The 18,018-nt window shown below is 51.6% G+C and overlaps 1 protein-coding gene across 1 annotated transcript in view; it reads left to right on the top strand.

The window, feature by feature from the left end:
• The window catches only part of MUC4 (mucin 4, cell surface associated), a 29,988-nt gene extending 12,987 nt beyond the window's left edge, over positions 1 to 17,001 (top strand). Inside the window, 18 exon segments of the mRNA XM_061192738.1 lie at positions 1,153 to 1,332; positions 1,516 to 1,641; positions 2,397 to 2,516; positions 2,863 to 3,071; positions 3,821 to 3,911; positions 4,370 to 4,537; positions 5,121 to 5,222; positions 5,641 to 5,874; positions 6,981 to 7,118; positions 8,728 to 8,909; positions 10,480 to 10,639; positions 11,604 to 11,783; positions 12,142 to 12,215; positions 13,546 to 13,610; positions 13,696 to 13,928; positions 15,619 to 15,781; positions 16,772 to 16,961; positions 16,963 to 17,001. Coding sequence (XP_061048721.1) covers positions 1,153 to 1,332; positions 1,516 to 1,641; positions 2,397 to 2,516; positions 2,863 to 3,071; positions 3,821 to 3,911; positions 4,370 to 4,537; positions 5,121 to 5,222; positions 5,641 to 5,874; positions 6,981 to 7,118; positions 8,728 to 8,909; positions 10,480 to 10,639; positions 11,604 to 11,783; positions 12,142 to 12,215; positions 13,546 to 13,610; positions 13,696 to 13,928; positions 15,619 to 15,781; positions 16,772 to 16,961; positions 16,963 to 17,001 — 2,654 coding nt within the window.
• Positions 17,002 to 18,018: the final 1,017 nt, after the last annotated feature.

Here is an 18,018-nt window from a genome sequence, read left to right as displayed (position 1 = left end):
GATGTAGGGGGTGCAATGTGATAGTGTGTGTGTGTGTTTTGGGGGAGAGTATCTGGTGTGTTTCCCTTGATACCAGGCCATTGTGGAGAAGATACACGAACAGGTAATCATAAACAATGATTATTCTTTTCAAAACCTTATCAAACTGTAGTTATCTTGATAATTTCTTCTTTTGTGTGGGAACAGGATCAAAATCTAATACATTATGTCCTATTGCATTTTTTTGTACTCTGGAGCCCCATTTCTCACTCATGCAGCTGGGGTGGGTGGTAAGTAACTTACAGTTACTTAAAGGTCTATTTAAAGTTCAAACCCCCTTCAGGATTTCTTCTCCCAATTACTTCTCGTTTCCAAGGATGGCATCTGGGCACAGAGGAAACTTCCTCAGCCTCGTATTTTTGGAGCAAGCGTCTGCTTCACGTGCCAACTTCCCTGTGGCTCCCCAGCTGGCCTCTGAGTGTCAGCCTCCATCCTGGCTGCTTTGGCCACTGGCATGTCTGTGCAAGTGTCTGAGCATGTGGCTGGTGGCTGGTGGCATCACTCACTGAGATATAGGATGCATGAGGAGAAACTGGTTTGGGGGGATTGACAGGTATTGGAACTTAGAGTAGCAGACATGAGGGTAGAGAATGGGGTGGACTGACGCTCAGGGCCAGGGTTTGGCTATGAGTTGGGTATAGGTGAGGTCTCCCTGCCCAGCACTTGTCCCAGGGTTTCACCCTAAGATCCAACCTTTGGGATTTTTTTTTTTTTTGGGGGGGGGGCTTCTCATTGCGGTGGCTTCTCTTGTTGCAGAGCACGGGCTCTAGATCGCGGGCTCAGTACTTGCGACGCACGGGCTCAGTTGCTCCGTGGCATGTGGGATCTTCCCGGCCCAGGGCTCGAACTCATGTCGCCTGCATTGGCAGACGGATTCTTAACCACTGCGCCACCAGGGAAGCCCCAAGCTTTGGGATTTTGAACGTCACATCAAAGGGGCCTTTGGGGAGGAATCCCTGCCAGTCTCAGTTGGGTTCATCCCTGGAAGAGCTGTCCAGAGTTGGGGGAGTGACATACAGAGGGTGCATTTATGAGTTTTGCGTGTCCCTAAAGCTAAATCAGAGCTTGTGGCCCCAGGCCCTGGGATAACCCCTTCTTCCTCTGCTCCCCCAGGCCTCCGAGGGCTGCAAATCTACAAGCTACACAAAGAAGAAAAGCCCAACTACCGTCTCCAGTGCCTGCAGTGGTTGAAGAGACAGTCTCAGTGGCCCAGCTGGGGCTGGAACCAGATCTCCTGCCCGTGTTCCTGGAGGCAGGGACTATGGGACTTGAGATTCCAGCCCATCAACATAGGTGACACCTCCTTCCTGTCTCTCGAGGCACCCCCAGTGTCCCCCACAAGCCCACACCCTCCCTCTGGCCATACCTGACCTTTCCCTTCCGGGGCACCCTCAGTTCCTCCCTGGAAGCACCCCGACCCCACTGCCACCACCACCACAGGCATCCTGGGCCTGAGTATGTCTGGGCTTGTTGCAGCCTGGTCGGGCCTTGGCAGCAGGCAGCTGTGCAGCTTCTCCTCCTGGCGAGGGGGCGTGTGCTGCAGCTACGGACCCTGGGGAGAGCTTCTCCAAGGCTGGAGAGTGCAGAGTCCTTGGCAGTTCGGTAAGTGTGTCCACGGAAAACTCAACCCCGCCTTTTCTGGAGCTTTCTGTTCTTCACTGTCAGAGACCAGCTTGGGCTCCACGTCAGCAGTGGGACCCACAGAATGAAGCCTCTTGTCCACATTTCCTCCCAGCTACTTCCCCTCAATTTCCTGATCTTGTAACATTAGGAAGTTTCCGACATCCCTTCCAGCTGGCATCCTAGGGATTTCTGACTGAGTTCCTCTTGCCCCATCTCCACTTGGCCCATAGCCCCAGCCCAGAGTAGGGACATCTTTCTAGGGAAGGGGAGGGGCCTGGTCTGACCCAGATTAGCAGGCTGTCTGGGGGAAGACGTGGAGTCGTTTCCCGCAGAGGCCTTCCAAAGGAGCTAGAGAGGACAGGGTTGGGGGCCCAGGGTAAGCATGTGCTCCCCACCTCCTCCCTGCAATCTCAGCAGCCTCCTTAGTCCCCAGACGACCAGCCACAGCCTCCCACTCCCAGCGCTTGGAGAGCGGTGGGACTCAGACCACCCCCCCCAAGAAAGGAAGGACCCTGTGCCTGCCCACCAGGGGCTTTGCTCCACGTGGCTCTGACAAGCCCACAAGGGAGATAGTAACTGGTCAATGGCCTAAGGTCATTAAGCAGGGTGGGATCTGAACTCATGTGGGCCTGATTTGCCAACCATGCCCTTGCCGCCCGCATCATCCTGCCCAAACCTCCCAGCTGGGTCCTGCAGGTCCCTCATCTCCCCCAACCTGCTGCTCTTCCCCACAGACCAAGAACTGGAGCCGCAGAACTGGTGTTGCCATTTCAATGACAAGCCCTCCTTCTGCGCCCTGTACCAGCTCAGCAGGCCCCGCGTCAGCTGCGCTGGGTACCAGCCCCCGAGGCCAGGTGAGGCTGCTGGAGCCCAGCCCTGCAGCAGGGCTGAAGTGGAAGATCTGGGGAGGGTTAGCCTCTCGGGGTCTGGACCAGGGCGGCACAAGCTTCCTGGGGCAGCGCTGTGACCACAGGGGAAGGTGGAGGTGTGTGCGGAGTGTGGCAGAGGAGGGACTTCACACACGGCCCTGCAGAGGGGGAGGTGTGGTAGGTGGGGAGGTAATGAGAGGACTTGAGGGGGCACACAAGCACAAGAGGGCTTTCGGGGAGGGTTAAATGCTCCATGAGCACCTCTCCAGGCTGAAGTCTCCCAGGTCTTTCCCTGGTCTGCCCTGCCAACGTGGTACCTCCTTTGTTCCAGCCTGGATGTTTGGGGACCCCCACATCACCACCTTGGATGGTACCAATTACACCTTCAATGGGCTGGGAGACTTCCTGCTGGTCCGGACCCGGGATGGAAACTCCTCCTTCCTGCTGCAGGGCCGCACTGCCCAGACCGGCTCGGCCCAGGCCACCAACTTCATTGCCTTCGCCGCTGAATACAACTCCAGCAGCCTGGACCCCATCACGGTGAGTGGGGCCAGGGCGCTCCCCTCGCAGGGAGCCTTTAGCTCAGGGACCTTCAGCTGGAGACTGAGGCCCCAGAGGAGAAAGAGAAGGAAGAAGGGAAGGGAGCAGGAGGGAGGGAGGACGCATCTTGCCAGCGCAGTGGTTCAGATTAGGAGTTTGGGATTAACACACATACACACTACTATGTATAAAATAGATCACCAACAAGGACCTACTATATAGCCCAGGGAACTATACTCAATATTTTGTAATAACCTATAAGGGAAGAGAATCTGAAGAATTATATATATATATTCTTCACATACATATATGTCTGAATTGCTGTGCTGTACACCTGAAACTAACACGATATCGTAAATCAACTATACTTCAATAAAAATAAATAAATAATTGAAATTAAAAAAAAAAAAGTCAACCCGGGAGACACAGGATTAGGGTCCTGGCTGTGAGACTGAAGAAACAACTTACTTCCAGTGCCTCCTTTTCCTTAGAGTAAAATGGGGATATTAATATTACCTACCTCACAGGGCTGTTGTGAGATTTAAAAGCTAATCTATGAAACGTGCCTCGCTCAGAGCCTGGCCCATGCCAAGCGCCTCACACATGGTAGCTAGCATCACCTCGTGGTCACACTCCCCATCACCTTCACCTTCATCCAAGCCCCAGGCTCTGAGCTCTCCGCAGCCTCCTTCCTCAGTTTCTCGGCCCACCTGCAGGTCGGGCTTAGGCCTCTGTCAATTCCCTTCCAGGTTCAATGGCTCCTTAAGCCCAGTGACACAATCCACGTTCGGCTCAACAACCAGACTGTAACATTTGAGACTAACCGTGAAGATGCAAAAGGTAGGCTGGGGACAGCCGTCAGCTGCCCTCTCCTGCTACCCTGGGTCAGGATCAGCAGGGTGCCCAGCACCAGGGAGAAGGGAGCTGGGGCGGAGAGGCAGTGGCATCGGGGCAGAGCAGCGTGGTCACCACCCCTGCTGTCCCTCCAGCAGCTGTGCCTGAGCAGTTTCTTCACCAGAGCTGGGCCTTAAACTTTCCCTCCTCACTTCCCTCCTTCCCCTGAGGCTGTGACAGCCTCTCTATGACAGCCCGTCCTCAGTCCCCAGGGAGAAGGGGGTGGGGTGGGCTGTGAAGGTGTCCTGTGAGTGTGGTTTGGGGCCACTGGAGTAGGACCCTGCAGGGCATCTCCCAGCTGCTCTTAGTCTCCTCTCTGCATCTTGAAACTTCACTACTGCCAAGTCTTGGACCTCCAGGTCTCCAGCGCTGGCTTTTTCCTCATTTGTCTCCCAACATTCCAGGCCAGGAGATGTTCAACACCTCTGGAGTTGTAATGACCCGCAATGGCTCCATGGTATCAGTCAACTTTGATGGGGCAGTGACCATCTCAGTGATCGCTCTTTCCAACATCCTCCATGCCTCCTGCAGCCTCCCGGAGGAGTATCAGAACCGCACAGAGGGCCTCATGGGTAAGGAGCAGGCAGGAGCCTGCCTCTGCGGTAGGAGCTCAGAACCCCCAGCCCGTAAGCATCTCCACCTCCAGTGGGCCTGTGGACATCACAGGTGGAGTTTCCTTTCTCAGCCTCCTTGGAACAGAGCCCTGAGGGTACAGAGCAGCAGGGAAGGAGGAGGGACCTCTTCAGCTACCTCTGAGGCTCACTTCCCGTCCTCCTGAAGCTCTGGGTCCAGGGCAGCCGAGGGGGCATCGAGGATGGGCTCTGGGGAGCATGGGGCCAGCAGCCACCCTTCCCTTCTCTCCCTCCCTCCCTCCCTCCCTCTGGCTTCACACCTTCCCACCCTCCCCCATCCCCCATACTCCCTCCCTTCTTTCCCCACTTCCTCCTTCATTTCCTTCTTCCCTGAAGCAGAGGGGCAGGCTCTGAGGCTATAGTCCTCTCCTGGCCTCCTGGAGGACTGAACCAACAACAGATGCAACTGAAAGATGCTTCGCAGGCCCCCTACTCCCCACATCTCCATGTGACCTGTTGGATGCTCCCCAGGGAAGGGGAGGGCCACAGTCCCAGGGTGGCTGACTCCTGCTCTGTCCCTCAGGCTTCTGGAACGGCAACCCAGATGACGACTTCAGGATGCCCAATGGCTCCACCCTTCCCCCAGGGAGCTCCGAGGAGATGCTTTTTCACTATGGAATGGCCTGTGAGTCTGAGCCTCAGGGTCCTCAGGCAGATGGGGTAGGGCCAGGATGAAGGAAGCTGCTGCACCGTCTCCCTCAGGCCTGTGGGGACCAGACTTCTGTCCTCTATGAGAGAGGAGTAGGAAGGAAGAGACCTGAGGATGCTGGTGCCACCTCAGATTTGTCCCCTCCACCCCAGATTTGTCCCCTCCACTTCCGTCCCACCTGCGTCTCTCTACCTGGAAGAGAGGACGAGGAAGTTGGGTGGCCCTCACTCACTAGAGTGGGGACTTCCAGACTCAGAAGTTGGAAGTCACTCTGTCCTTCCACATCCCCCTCCCCCACCCAAACCATATAAAGTAAGGGTAAGGGGTGGACACAGCAGAAATATAGCTGGAGTCCCACCCTGGTGCCACCACCATCACACCTTGTGTGTTTTAGGGCAAATCAACGGAACAAGCCTTTTTGGCAAGAGGGACGACCATTTGCCTTCCAACTTCACCCCTGTCTTCTTTTCACAACTGTCGGGAAACAAATCTTTGAATGAAAATTTGACCTCCAAGTGTAATGGAGATAAACAATGCATCTACGATGCCCTGGCCACAGGAAACAAAAGCCTTGGACTATACACTGGGATGCTCTTTAGAAGATACCAGCAGATGAACACCACCCTGAGTAAGTGGTATGAGGCCCAGGGAGGCATGTGCAGAGTTAGGGAGCAGATGAGGTGACCCCCTTCCATGACACTCCTTTAAGCTCCACATTTTTAAAACTTAACAGATTTTTTTGCTCATGTTATTCCTCTGCTCAAACTGTGCCACGATTCCCCAGCCCTGTCCTTATGATAACCTTCAAATCCCTATCCAATCTGGCCCCACTGCCTCTCCAAACTCTTCTCCTAGGACTTCCCACCTCACTCATTCCACTCCAGCCCCACTGGATTCTTTGTGTTCTTCAAACATGCCAGGCTCACACCCGACTCCGAGACACTGCACGTGCTATTCTCTTTGCCTGGAATGCCCTTCCCCCAGAGAGCCACAGGCTCGTCCCTCACCTCCTTCCAGTCTCTATTCAAATGTCACCTTCTCAGCAGTGCCTTTCTTGGCTAGCCTGCCTAAAATTTCACATTCACCCCCACTTGCTATGTGCCTTCCCTGCTTTATTTTTTCTCCTTAGTATCTATAACTATCTAACATATTTTCTAATTTTCATAGGTATCTTTTTTATTACTTGTTCATCGCTGCATCCTTACTACCTAGAACAGTGCCAGCCATAGAGTAGATGCTCAGTAAATATTTGTTATGACTGACTGAATGAATGAATGAATAAACAATTGTATGGAAATAGCAGGGCTCCAAAACACAGAGACCAGTGCAAAGGTTTTACTCCCTCTCCATTTCCTGACAAATGCAAAGCCCATCTAGATGTTACCCTCACGGTTTACAGCCCTCTTCCAAAGGTAAAACTCCACAATGGTCTGAGCAACGCTGACCTCTGATTCACTTCATACCATGCCCAGAGTAACATTCTGATCAGGAAAGAACTTGAATCCTGTTTGAGGAGAAGATAAAAGAGAGAATAAAGATTTGGGTGTGTGGGCAATACAACCACAACCTACTCTGCATGTGTTTGAGAGCAGGTACACAGAATAATTCCTGCTTCTGGAGGTAGGTCACAGCCCGGGCAACGCTTCACACAAGAGAGAGGACTAAAGAAACAGGAGGCCCAGAAGGCAAGAGAGTATCTTGCCTCACTCCTCGCATTCCTTCTTTGTGTCTCAGATCAGTACCCCCCCTCTATTGAGGGTCCTGATGTGATGGAAGCCTACATGGGACAGGCCAAGCTGGTTAATTGCACCAGCAACACTAAGGACGTCACATTCACTCTCAGAAACAACTACACTGACTTCAAGCTCTTTGGTAAGAATCCTTGGCTGGGGCTGTAGCAGGTGAGGTCTGAGTCAAGCTTTGGGTAATTTTGTTATACCCTGTGCAACTTCATGTCACTTTTCCATTGGAATATCCAGGACCAACATTTCTTGGGAATAATCCCTATAATTCAAATAGGTGCCCCCAGTGAATAGTAGTGATGGGTTTATGGAGATTTGGCTGGCTAGCTAGACTGCCTCTGGGCACGTACAACTGATTCAAAGATCATTTCATCTCAGTCTTATAATATGCAATCATCCTTATGCAATCAACAAATTATTAGAATAAATATAACAATTAACAAATACTAATTTAAAACATTTTCATATTTATTAAAAGAAGGATATCATATGGAACGAGATTTAAAGAAATGCAAATAACTTCATTTGGTACCTTTCTCACTATTTTTATGTGTGTCAACCATGTTTACCTCACTTTGCCTCTCTTTATCTGCCTTTCTGCGCTGGGACCAAGCAAAGCTTCATCTTTCCCTCCCAGTAATGGTGTGAAGACCCCATTTCAGGCCTGTAACCATGATCTGGGTCAAGAATAATAATAATAATCTGGGAATTCCCAGATTAATAATAATAATAATAATCTGGGAATTCGCTAGCAGTCCAGTCGTTAAAACTTGGCACTTTCACTGCTGTGGGCCCGGGCTCAATCCCCAGCTGGGGAACTAAGATCCCACAAACCACGAGGCATGGCCAAAAAAAAAAAAAAAAAGTGCAAAAAAAAAGAGTCAAAGCCCACAGGATGTAGCTTGCCTTCTGTTGCCAGCACTAATTAAGCTGGTGACTGTTCTTTGCTAAACCAAAGCCCTTAGGGACCTTATTCTGAGCTCTGAACACCTCTCTGACTCATTTTCTTTCTCTGCATAAGAAGGGACTGCTTTGGCTGTACCCTGTTGCTCCATATAGCATCCTCCCAGGTGCCAAATTAACAGTATCAGGAGATTTTCTCCTCCACTGAACTCCTATCCTGAAGAGTGCTGGCCTGGAAGTTATGCTCGTTTGTTCCCTACTATCAGCTCTTCTCAATCTACTGTTTTAAGGAGGCGTTCCTATTTTCTTGAAAAACATAAGACAGGTTGGATCAGAAGAGTCCTTATTGATAGGTAGCAGTGTTTCACTGTAGTCTGGTGTCTGAAGGTGGCTGGTCAAAAGTCCAGGCAATGAGATCAGTGGGTGAGAAATCAGGGCGAGGGATGAGGATGCCATGAAGCTGAAGTCAGTTTGGCCTGCAGTGTAGCCTGGGGAAGTGTTGGGCGGATCCTGGCCTTCATCCTCCATCCCCCCTGGATATCCCATCCTGGTGCAGGCCTAGGCAGGGTTGCCTTTTGGGGTCTCTTCAGGGGGAGCAGCTGCCTCCCCCTCTGTGAGGGTCCACCCTACGATCCCTGAGTTGGGCTGGTGCCACCTCCAGCTCGGGGCGTGATCAGGATCACTCCAGGAAACCAGCCTTGCTCAAGGAAATGCCGGAGAAAATTGGAGGGGTGGTCTGAGAGGGGTGGGGGAAGTCCAGCATCAGCACTTGGGGTGGCAGAGAGCAGAGCAGTTGAGGCCTCCAGCTCTCAACAGTCTCGTCTTCCCTGGGGCAGAGAATGGGACATTGCTATGGACACCAAAGTTGCTGGAACCATTTACTCTGGAGATTCTAGCAAGAAGTGCCAAGGACAACTTGTCATCTGTACTCAAGCCAAGGACGGTGGTCTGTGCGTGCAAGGCAGAGAGCCAGTGTTTATACAACCAGACCAGCCGGGTGGGTGATTCCTCCCTGGAGGTGAGTGGTGAAGAGGGTTGGGGGGAGGTTTCCAAGTTGAGGGAAAGGAAGTGGGAACTGAAAGGGTGTCGTCCTTCAGCTCCTCTGTGCTAATGTGTGTGATGGGAGGTGGGTGGAGCTGTGGTAGGTGAGTAGAGCAGACACCAATCTCGGGCCACAAACTGACAAGAGTAAGAAATAGAACTTTCTTTACTGCTTATAGCTCAACTGAATTTTTATCTCCCAGCTCCCATTTAGCTAGGCTGGCAGGAAACTTCCACCTCAGTCTTTCTTAGAGCTGCCCAGTGGTTCCCAGCACCATGGTTCTGGAGTGAGACAGTGAAGTAAGACAGTAAGATGTGGGTAGGAAGGTGCCCAAGTGGTCCCTGGGCCTGAGTCTACACGGATCACAGCTCCATGCACCCTCCCTTCAGACATAGGGGAGTGCTCTGTGGCTTCTGGGCCTTGCTCAGACACAGGAAACCTGCAGAGTGGCTTAGGGTCCCATCTGCCTAGAAGCACTGCGTAGCCATTTCTCTGGGGCTTCATCTTCATGGTGTTGGGAAGAGAAGTACAGATGCCTCTGATCTTGGTCCCCCCAAAACCTTTTTTTCCCCCTTTTACTCTCTTCCTCCAACTAAAAGAAGCATCTCTTTTGCAGTTTGAAGAAAATCCTTCTCCATTCAAGTTTCTAACCAAGATACTTGGCCTAAGTCCATGAATCTGGCCCCATCTGCTTTTTTTTTTCCACTTTTTGGGGGGAGTCAGAAAGGAAAGTGTTCGGCTGGCAATACCCCACTACCTCCTTCACCTCTTACACACACACACACACACACACACACACACACACACACCCTTCTCCTGAAGCATGAGCAGAGAATTCCTACTTGAAAGGGAGAGAGGTGGAGGAGTCCAGGAGGCAGAAAAGGAAAAAAATACGGAGTGGGGGGAAAAGGGATTAAAATCAATATATTATTTTAGATATCCCAAGATATCCAGTCTTGGCAGTACAAAGTGTTAAAGGGTTCCATTTCAGGGAGCTTTCCAGCGTCATCTCAGTAGGCGAGATAGAAAAGAGAGATGAGGAACTTGATGAGGATCTGGACGATTCCCCTCCCTGTGCCCTTGTTCTGGTTATTGCGCGCTTTCACTGTGCTCAGCAGCGAACCTCCTTCTTCGTGGTTGGGAGTCAGCAAGGGAAGAGAGAGCAGGAAACTGCAGCTTACGTAGGATCCAGTTTTCCAGGGATAGTAGAATATTTATTTATTTAGCCCCTGTCTTACTCTAGGAAGTGTTTCAGGCAAGGAGATTTGCTGTGAGAGGGAAGAGGCTGGGATCCCGGGGCAGGGGCCAGGCAGAGGGCTCAGGAAAAGGATGGCCCAGGGAGGCCATGTGGCCTGGAGGACGGTCTGCCTTTGACAGGGACGTGCAGGCCCAGGGCCTGTTCAAGAAGTTGCTCAGTGGATACTGGCAGAATTAAGACAAGGACTCAGGGTCCATGGATTCTCAGATCAGAGGGGTTGGTGCAACACCCCAGAAACCCTTAATGGTTCAGCCTCCTGGCCACCCAGTGATCAGCAACCCATTCCAGGTGGCCGACTGCAGGTGTGACGGGAACACCTTAGGCCGCTACTGCAACCGCTCCAAGGACCCCTGTGACGAGCAGTGCTTCCCGAATGTGAAGTGCATTTCCGGGAAGGGCTGCGAGGCCTGCCCACCGAACCTGACTGGGGATGGACGTCACTGTGCACGTGAGCTGGGGACAGGGCCTCGGCAGGAGGAGGTTCTGGGGACAGGTGACATCTCGAGGGCCTAAGACAACTGGGCGAACCATTTCTCCCCCCTTTCCAGCAAGTCTTTAGAATGTACAATACAGGTGGGTATGGTAAGGAGGTAAGGTGGGTATGGCAGGGTGTGAGGCCGAAGGAGAAGAGATTGTACAGGCATGGAGGAGGGGCCAGAGCTGAGCAGCCCTGAGGCACTGTTGGGGGAAACCCAGGGCAAAAGACTGAAGATGGCCTGGAGAGGGGAGGGAACTTTTAGCAGCAGCCAGGGAACCAGAAGTACGCTGGGGTGGGACCCTCAGCCTCCCGGGGGTTTTCAGAGATACAAGGCCCTGGGTCTCTGCATTTCCCTAGTCAGGACATTGTGTGAGGGGGGGATGGGGGGCAGGGGTGCTGCCATGGGCATCTGGTGACAGGGGTGCCTCATCTTCCCTTTGAGTCCTCCTTCCACCATCTTTTGCTCGACCTTTGAGCCATCAGAGTCATGAGGGCATCACGGTGAGGCCTCCACTAAGCCCCCTGAAGCGCCCCAGTGAAATCTAGAGACCACTGCATCTTCTGAGCAGAGACCAGAGAGGTAGAACCACAGCCTTATAAAGGCAGAAAAGGGGATGGAAGTGAAGAAAACAGGCTGGTGGGCTTTCCTGAAAGAGGGTCCTTTCCTGATGGGAAGGGTCTGATAAACACTCCATTCCCTCAGCAGAATTGGGAGAACCCTTACCTGGCAGGGGAAAAAGGGTCGCCCAGCAAAGAAATGTCTGGAAAAGGAAGAAGGATAGTTTGGGGTTCAGAGTGGCCCACAAACAGAATGCAGTTTAAGTGGGCTTTGCGGGAAAGAAATCAAGCCTGTCCTGGGAGCAGCTTTCCCTGGGCCGGGGGCCGCCCCTTGCTGCTGAGTGAGGTGTTGCTGACCTCTCTGCTCCCCCTGCAGCTCTGGAGAACCCTTTCCTCTGTCAGAACAAGTCCTGCCCTGAGAATTACTGCTACAACAACGGCCACTGCTACATCTCCCAGGCTCTGGCCTGCCAGCCCGCCTGCACCTGCCCCCCAGCCTTCACCGACACCCGCTGCTTCCTGGCTGGGAACAATTTCTCTCCAACCGTCCGTCTAGGTACGACCAGATACTCCGCCATCCCCACTTCTCTCGCCTTGGGGGACGATATGGGGCTCTGGGGGCCAGGCTAAGTCCCTCGAACTCACAGGACACAACTCCAAATTTCCCTCAGGTGGTGGTAAGTTGTAGGCTATGGGAGCGAGTGGGGGGCAGCTGTCACAGCATGAACCACGGGCCTGAGCAGTCTGCTGAGGAAAGACCGAAGGTGACCTCACAGCTCAGCAAGACAAGAGTCAGGGAAGCCTTGACTGTAGTCCAACATGCATTTGTGTGAGGGTCAGCAGACTTGGCCACTTCTGCTAAGCCTTCTGGTAAACCTGTGAGGTGATTATGGACCTCCTTCTCCCATCTCCAGAGCTTCCCTTAAGGATCATCCATCTCTCGCTCATTGAAGACGAAGGTGCCTCCCAAGCAGATGTCAATGCCTCGGTCAGTGCTGCAGGCCAGCTCTGGGTGGGGAGGCGGGTCTTGGCAGGTTCAGGGCGGGGTCTTAGCCATGGCTTGTGCGTTCTGCATCTCATAATCCATCTAGATTCAACTGCCAGAGGAGGCTGGAGCCTCCTGCCCCAGGGAAGGCTGAGGGTGAGGAAAGCAGGAAGGCCTAGGACAGAGACCTCCAAGGGGGTTAGAATAACCAACTCAGTGAATAGAGTCCAGGGTGGCCGAGTCAATGCAGCCTCTCCTTCCGAGCATCCCTCAAGACCTGCCCTTAGATGTTATATGGAAGAAACACAAGAGGGCATTTCACCTCCAGGAAGCCTTCCCTGACTTTGCCGAGGAAACTGGGCCTCCCTCTTCTTGGCTCCCATGCCCTTGTCCGTTCCCCAATCACAGGCAAAGTAGCACAGTAGTTGAGTTATTGAGGCTCTAGAATCCTACCCAGGTTCAAATCCTGACACTACCACTCACTAGAGCAGGTGTAATAATTAGACAAATTATTTGAAAATAAAAGTAATAACAGTACTTATGTCAATGGTTTGTGTCAAGGTTTAAATGATAATGTAGGTAAAGCACTCAGCACGGTGCCTAAAACACAATGTATTGAAAAAAATTATCCAAATGATTATTACTACTGTTGCTACTACTACTACTACAGCACTCCACACTCTGTATGGTAAAATCTGTTGACATTTGTCTACTGCGCCAGACTATGGGTCTTTAAGGATGGACTGTTCCTAAGTCACACTGACATCCCTCGCACCTGACCATCCCCTAGGACTGGCTAAATATAATCTCTGTTCAATATACACGTGGGGAGAGAATGAGTGGGTAAATCGGGGATCAGAGGCAAGGTAGAGGTCATTCATTTCAGATTCTCCCCTTGTGATAGGAAGTGGGGGTGAGGATATATAAAGTCCTTCACTCACCAACAAACTTCTATTAAGCAGGGACCTGTGCCAGTCACCAGGCTAGGCTGGGGTGTGGGGATGCAGAAATGCATAAGAAACATTCTGGTGTCTTGGGTCCTCATCTTCAAAGAAGGAAACAGGGAGTTCCCTAGTGGCCTAGTGGTTAGGATTCCAGGATTAGGATTCAATGACTCCAGGTTAGGATTCATTGCTGTGGCCTGGGGTTCAATCCCTGGTGAGGGAACTGAGATCCCACAAGCCGTGGGGTGTGGCCAGAAAAAAATTTAAAAAAGGGAAGAAGGAAACAGAAAGGGATGAATATGTGCATTAAAGTGGGAAGGGTCTCCTCTCTGGATTGGGCCTCACCCTCACTTCCACCTTCCCACCCCGACTCCCATCCTCTGCCCTAGGTGGCCTATAGACTGAGGAACCTGGATGTGCGGGCCTTTCTCTGGAACAGACAAGTGGATCGAATGTAAGTGGGACTGTCCCCACCTGGTCGCCGGGTCCTCCCCCAAACTCCTCACCCCTTGGCCCCTCATTGCGCCCCTCCCATACAGTGAGCCCCCAATAGCACTGGCCTCAGGAAGCTCCCTTCACCGCTGGAACATCATCTCGGAGTTCCAGTACCGCCCTGGGGGCCCTGTCATCGACTTCCTGAATACCCAGCTGCTAGACGCAGTGGTGGAGGCGTTCTTAACTCCATGGAGGAGGTGGAAGAGAAGTGCGGGGCCCAGGAACAACGTGACCTTCCACCCCATCTGCAGGAGGGACGTGTACAGTATGATGGCTCGTGAGTCACTGTCTTGGGGACAGCTACTGGGATAGCTGAGGGGGGAGGTAAGCAGAGGGAGCCTGTCACAGATCTGCAGCCCACACAAATCCATGGCTGAAATGTGTTCTACAGCGAGCCACAGACAAAAATTAAGTTAATTTAGGTTTTTTTGTTCGTAATTTTTGAGAGAAATTGTGAACATTTTACCCACCAGCCTTCTAAATTCAAGAACAGGCGCACAAAATACTGCTTGATGAATCCCCACGTGTACAGTTTCACAGAGCAATTACTCCAACTGCTGCTTTCCTGACCATCACTGCTAGCGGTTTTCTTTCCACAAAATTGTTAATGATTTGGTTAAAAGACCATTGTACTTTATAAACATAAACAAGGACATTCTTTTTGCCTTTGCCCTCCAGCTGGACATATTAAGTTGAAGGCTGGAGACCTGGCCCAGGGGCAGAGATATCCCTTCCCTGAAAGAGTGTGACCCCATGCAAAAGCCATCCCCAGTCTAGGCCTCCACAATCCCATCTGGAAAATGAGATGGGATTTCTGAGGTCCCTTTCAACTTTGACAGCCCCTAATTATCCCAGAACAGGAATGAGATAGGTTGGCAAGCTTGCCAGGGAAGGAAAGGAATAGCCCATCGTATTTTGTGAGTCAGGCAGAGAACAGGGCAGTGAGTATGTCAAACCCAACAGAAGCTGCTGTGTTACCTGGGTCCAGGACCAAGCCAGAGCTTCTTTTAGAATCCAGGCTAAGCCTCCTCTGTCCCAGGGACAACGATGTGAAATTCTCCAAACTACTATGCGTATGGGTGGTAGGGGGTTAGGGTTGGGGTTAAGAGGACACCCCAGACCTGATTGTGCCTTTTGTTAGAGAAAACAAACAAACAAACATCCCACAATTTTTATTATACAAGTACAATGTGTTTATTGTAGAAACTTTAGGAAACACAAATTAACAAAAAGAAAAAAAAATCACTTGTAATCCCAGTCCCCAGAGACAAATCCATTTTGCACCTATTTTTCTGAATTTTTTTTATGCATAGGAACCTTCACACATATAAATTTATTTACAATAAAGGGATCAAACCATGCCTAATGTTTGTTAACCTCCTCATTACTCAAATAATTGTGAACATATTATCTTGTATATTGTATACACATTCCAATTTCATATATTATTTTACAATATGTCTTAATATAGTGGGCTATAATAGATTTTAAAAAGAATGTTATACTAATAGTGACCATTTAATGAGGGCTTCCTGTGTCAGGCACTGTACTGAATACTCTGTATATATTATCTCATTTAAAATTTACAGCAAGGTAGTTTCCTTTTAAAAATAAGGAAACTGAGGCTGAAAGAGTTAAGAAATTTCCCCTAAATCACACAACCAGTTAGTAGTAGAGTTTGAATTTCAACTCAGGTCTGGCTGATTTCAAAGCATATGCTCTTAACCAATGCATTTTTCATACCGTGGTGCTTATCAGTTGCACAATATTTAACAAAACCACTCCTGTTGAACATTATTGCACTTATTAACCATGCTGCTCTGGTCTTCCATGAACATATGTAGTTTTCATGTGTGTTTCCAATTATTTCTCAGGATAAGTGCCTGAAAATGGAATTCTTTATCCAAAAGGTATAGATCTGGTGTTAATCGGTTACTTTCTATATTCACTTTTATCCTACCTGACAGTGAATGTGAGCACGCTGGAAACTTACTTCCAATGCAGCGGATACAAGGGCTACCACCTGGTCTTCCGCCCCCAGAGCGGCTTCACCTGCGTGTCCCCCTGCAGTGAGGGCTACTGTGAGCACGGAGGCCAGTGCCAGCACCTGCCCGATGGGCCCCGCTGCAGGTGGGCGGGGCTGGGGGCAGGAGGCGGAGGGCAGTGCTGGGAATCCAAGCTGCAAGGGGTCCGGAAATGCCATGGTACCTCATGGTGTCTGAAAATTTAGGATGGTTCCGTTTGTAATTAAGAGAAAGGGGATCAGAGGGAAAAGGGACAATGGAAAAGAAGATGTGTGCATGCCTAAACTGTGCGGATGAAAAAGTTGCTATATTACCTATCAACTCAAACCAGCTACTGGGTAGATATTATGACCACTTTAATGATGAGAAAACTGCAGCTTAGAGACGATAAGGAATCTGCCGAAGGTACCCAGCAAGTTAAGTAACAGGATCGGGGTTCCAAAGCCAGACTCTCCCACCTGATTTTGCTTCTTGGGTGGACAGCCTGCTGCCTCATTGTGGAAAAGGAACCCATTGTCTTGTGTCTAGGCCCGGCCCTGCCCCTCCTTAAGAGTAACAGTCAGGGGAGGCCCTCTCAAACTGGCGCCCTCTGCCCCAACGGTTCATCAGCAGTCTGAGGGGCTCCTGTGAGGGGAGGGCACTAGGTCGCAGGCCTGCCATGGAGAGGGGCAGCGCCACCTGGGCCGTCTTGTCACATCACTGCCCTCCGTCTACGCTTGTTCCCACTGCAGTTGCAGATGGGCCCAGCCCTCTCCGCTCCCGGGTCCAAGGAGGGGGCGGGTGGAGCCTAGCACTGGACCCCAGCTCTCCGGGGGCAGGCAGGGTTTGTGACTGCGCATGCTCACCTGCGGCCAGCCCCGCCCCCTCTCCGAAGTCCCTGAGGAGGCGACCTTAGATGAATTCACCACCCCACCCCCCCCATCCCCGCCCGCCTTGGTAGCCCAGTGGCCTCCCCTCAGCTCCAAGTCAGGGCTGACTCCGCCCCTTCCCTAGAGGGGAGCCGAGCCTGTCGTGGAAAACCTCCTCTGGCCCGACAAAGAGGAGGGATGGGGAGGCTGAGCGCCCTGCTGACCGTGTCCCCTCTCTCTGTCCCCAGCTGTGAGCCCTTCTCCATCTACACGCCCTGGGGCGAGCGCTGTGAGCACCTGAGTTTGAAACTCGGCGCCTTCTTCGGGATCCTTTTCGGGGCCCTGGGCGCCCTCCTGCTGCTGGGGGTCGTGTTGTTCGTGCTCCTGCGCTTCTGGGGCTACTCCGGGACCCGTTTCTCCTACCCGCTGGGCTCCTAAAGCTGAGGCCTTGCCCCGAACGGGCTGCTGTGGCCTATGATACCTCAGGAGCCACCCCAGCCTCACCTGCACACACTCCCAGGCGCCGTGGTTTAGGGAGACTGGAAGAAGTAAGGTGACTGATGAGGATTCAGGATTCTTTAAGAAGAATGAATAATGGGAATGAATAATAAAGACCACACCTTGTCAGTACAGAAGACACAGAGGCTGACAGGGAGAGGCCATAAAGGCCTACTATATAAATAGATGGATTCTCACACACACATACCCACACAGAGGACACTGACCTACAGGAACCCTATGTGCGCACACCAGAGTTGATGGGGTGATGGCTCTAAATTAAAAACCAAAATACATTTGCACACAAAAGTCTCCAGTTTACCTCTAATTAAAGTCTATTTAAATAAAATCCCTCTGACTTTTTGTGTTCCCAAAGCCATGGATTTCATTCATGATTTTCCTCTGGTGGCTAAAGGGCCTGATACAGAGGGTGGAGGGAGCCGAGGTCGGTTAGACCCAGTCCTGCTTCAGCCCTCAGTTACTCCATGTTGGGAAGCTCGGTTACTCCAGCCCAGACTTGGATCTTTGCTTCAGTCTCCACATCCCTTTCTTCCCCTCCCCACAACACAAGCCAAGGCCTGGCCCTCTGAGGAGGCTGGTAAGGATACCCCCATATGGAGTATCCCCAACTCTCTCCCAGGACCCCTCCCTGCCTTGCTGGTCTCTGCCCATCCGTTTCAAGAGGATAAGTATGCAGTGCCTTTTCCTATCTGGAGTGTTCCCTGGAGGAAGGATTAAATCATTTCAGCTCCCTTTCCAGGAACCACCCCATCCTTAGATCTAGGGTACCCAACCCCTGATACATTTTCTCTGTCCTTTCCTGGGCCCCAGTTGGAGTCTTTTGAGCTGCTCCACCCCATAGTCCCTCAGCCCCACTCTGTCTGCTCTTCCCAGGAACCTGATCAGTTTCCACCTCATCCTTCTCTCTTAGCAGGCAGAACTTTACACATATCTGGTATAACAACTCCATTGACAACTGGTCCACACCCCCTGTGTC

Source organism: Eubalaena glacialis, chromosome 6, assembly GCF_028564815.1.
Source record: "Eubalaena glacialis isolate mEubGla1 chromosome 6, mEubGla1.1.hap2.+ XY, whole genome shotgun sequence".
Lineage (NCBI taxonomy): Eukaryota > Metazoa > Chordata > Mammalia > Artiodactyla > Balaenidae > Eubalaena > Eubalaena glacialis.
The sequence above is the reverse complement of the archived record's forward strand: the minus strand, read 5'-3'. Positions and strand labels throughout refer to the sequence as shown.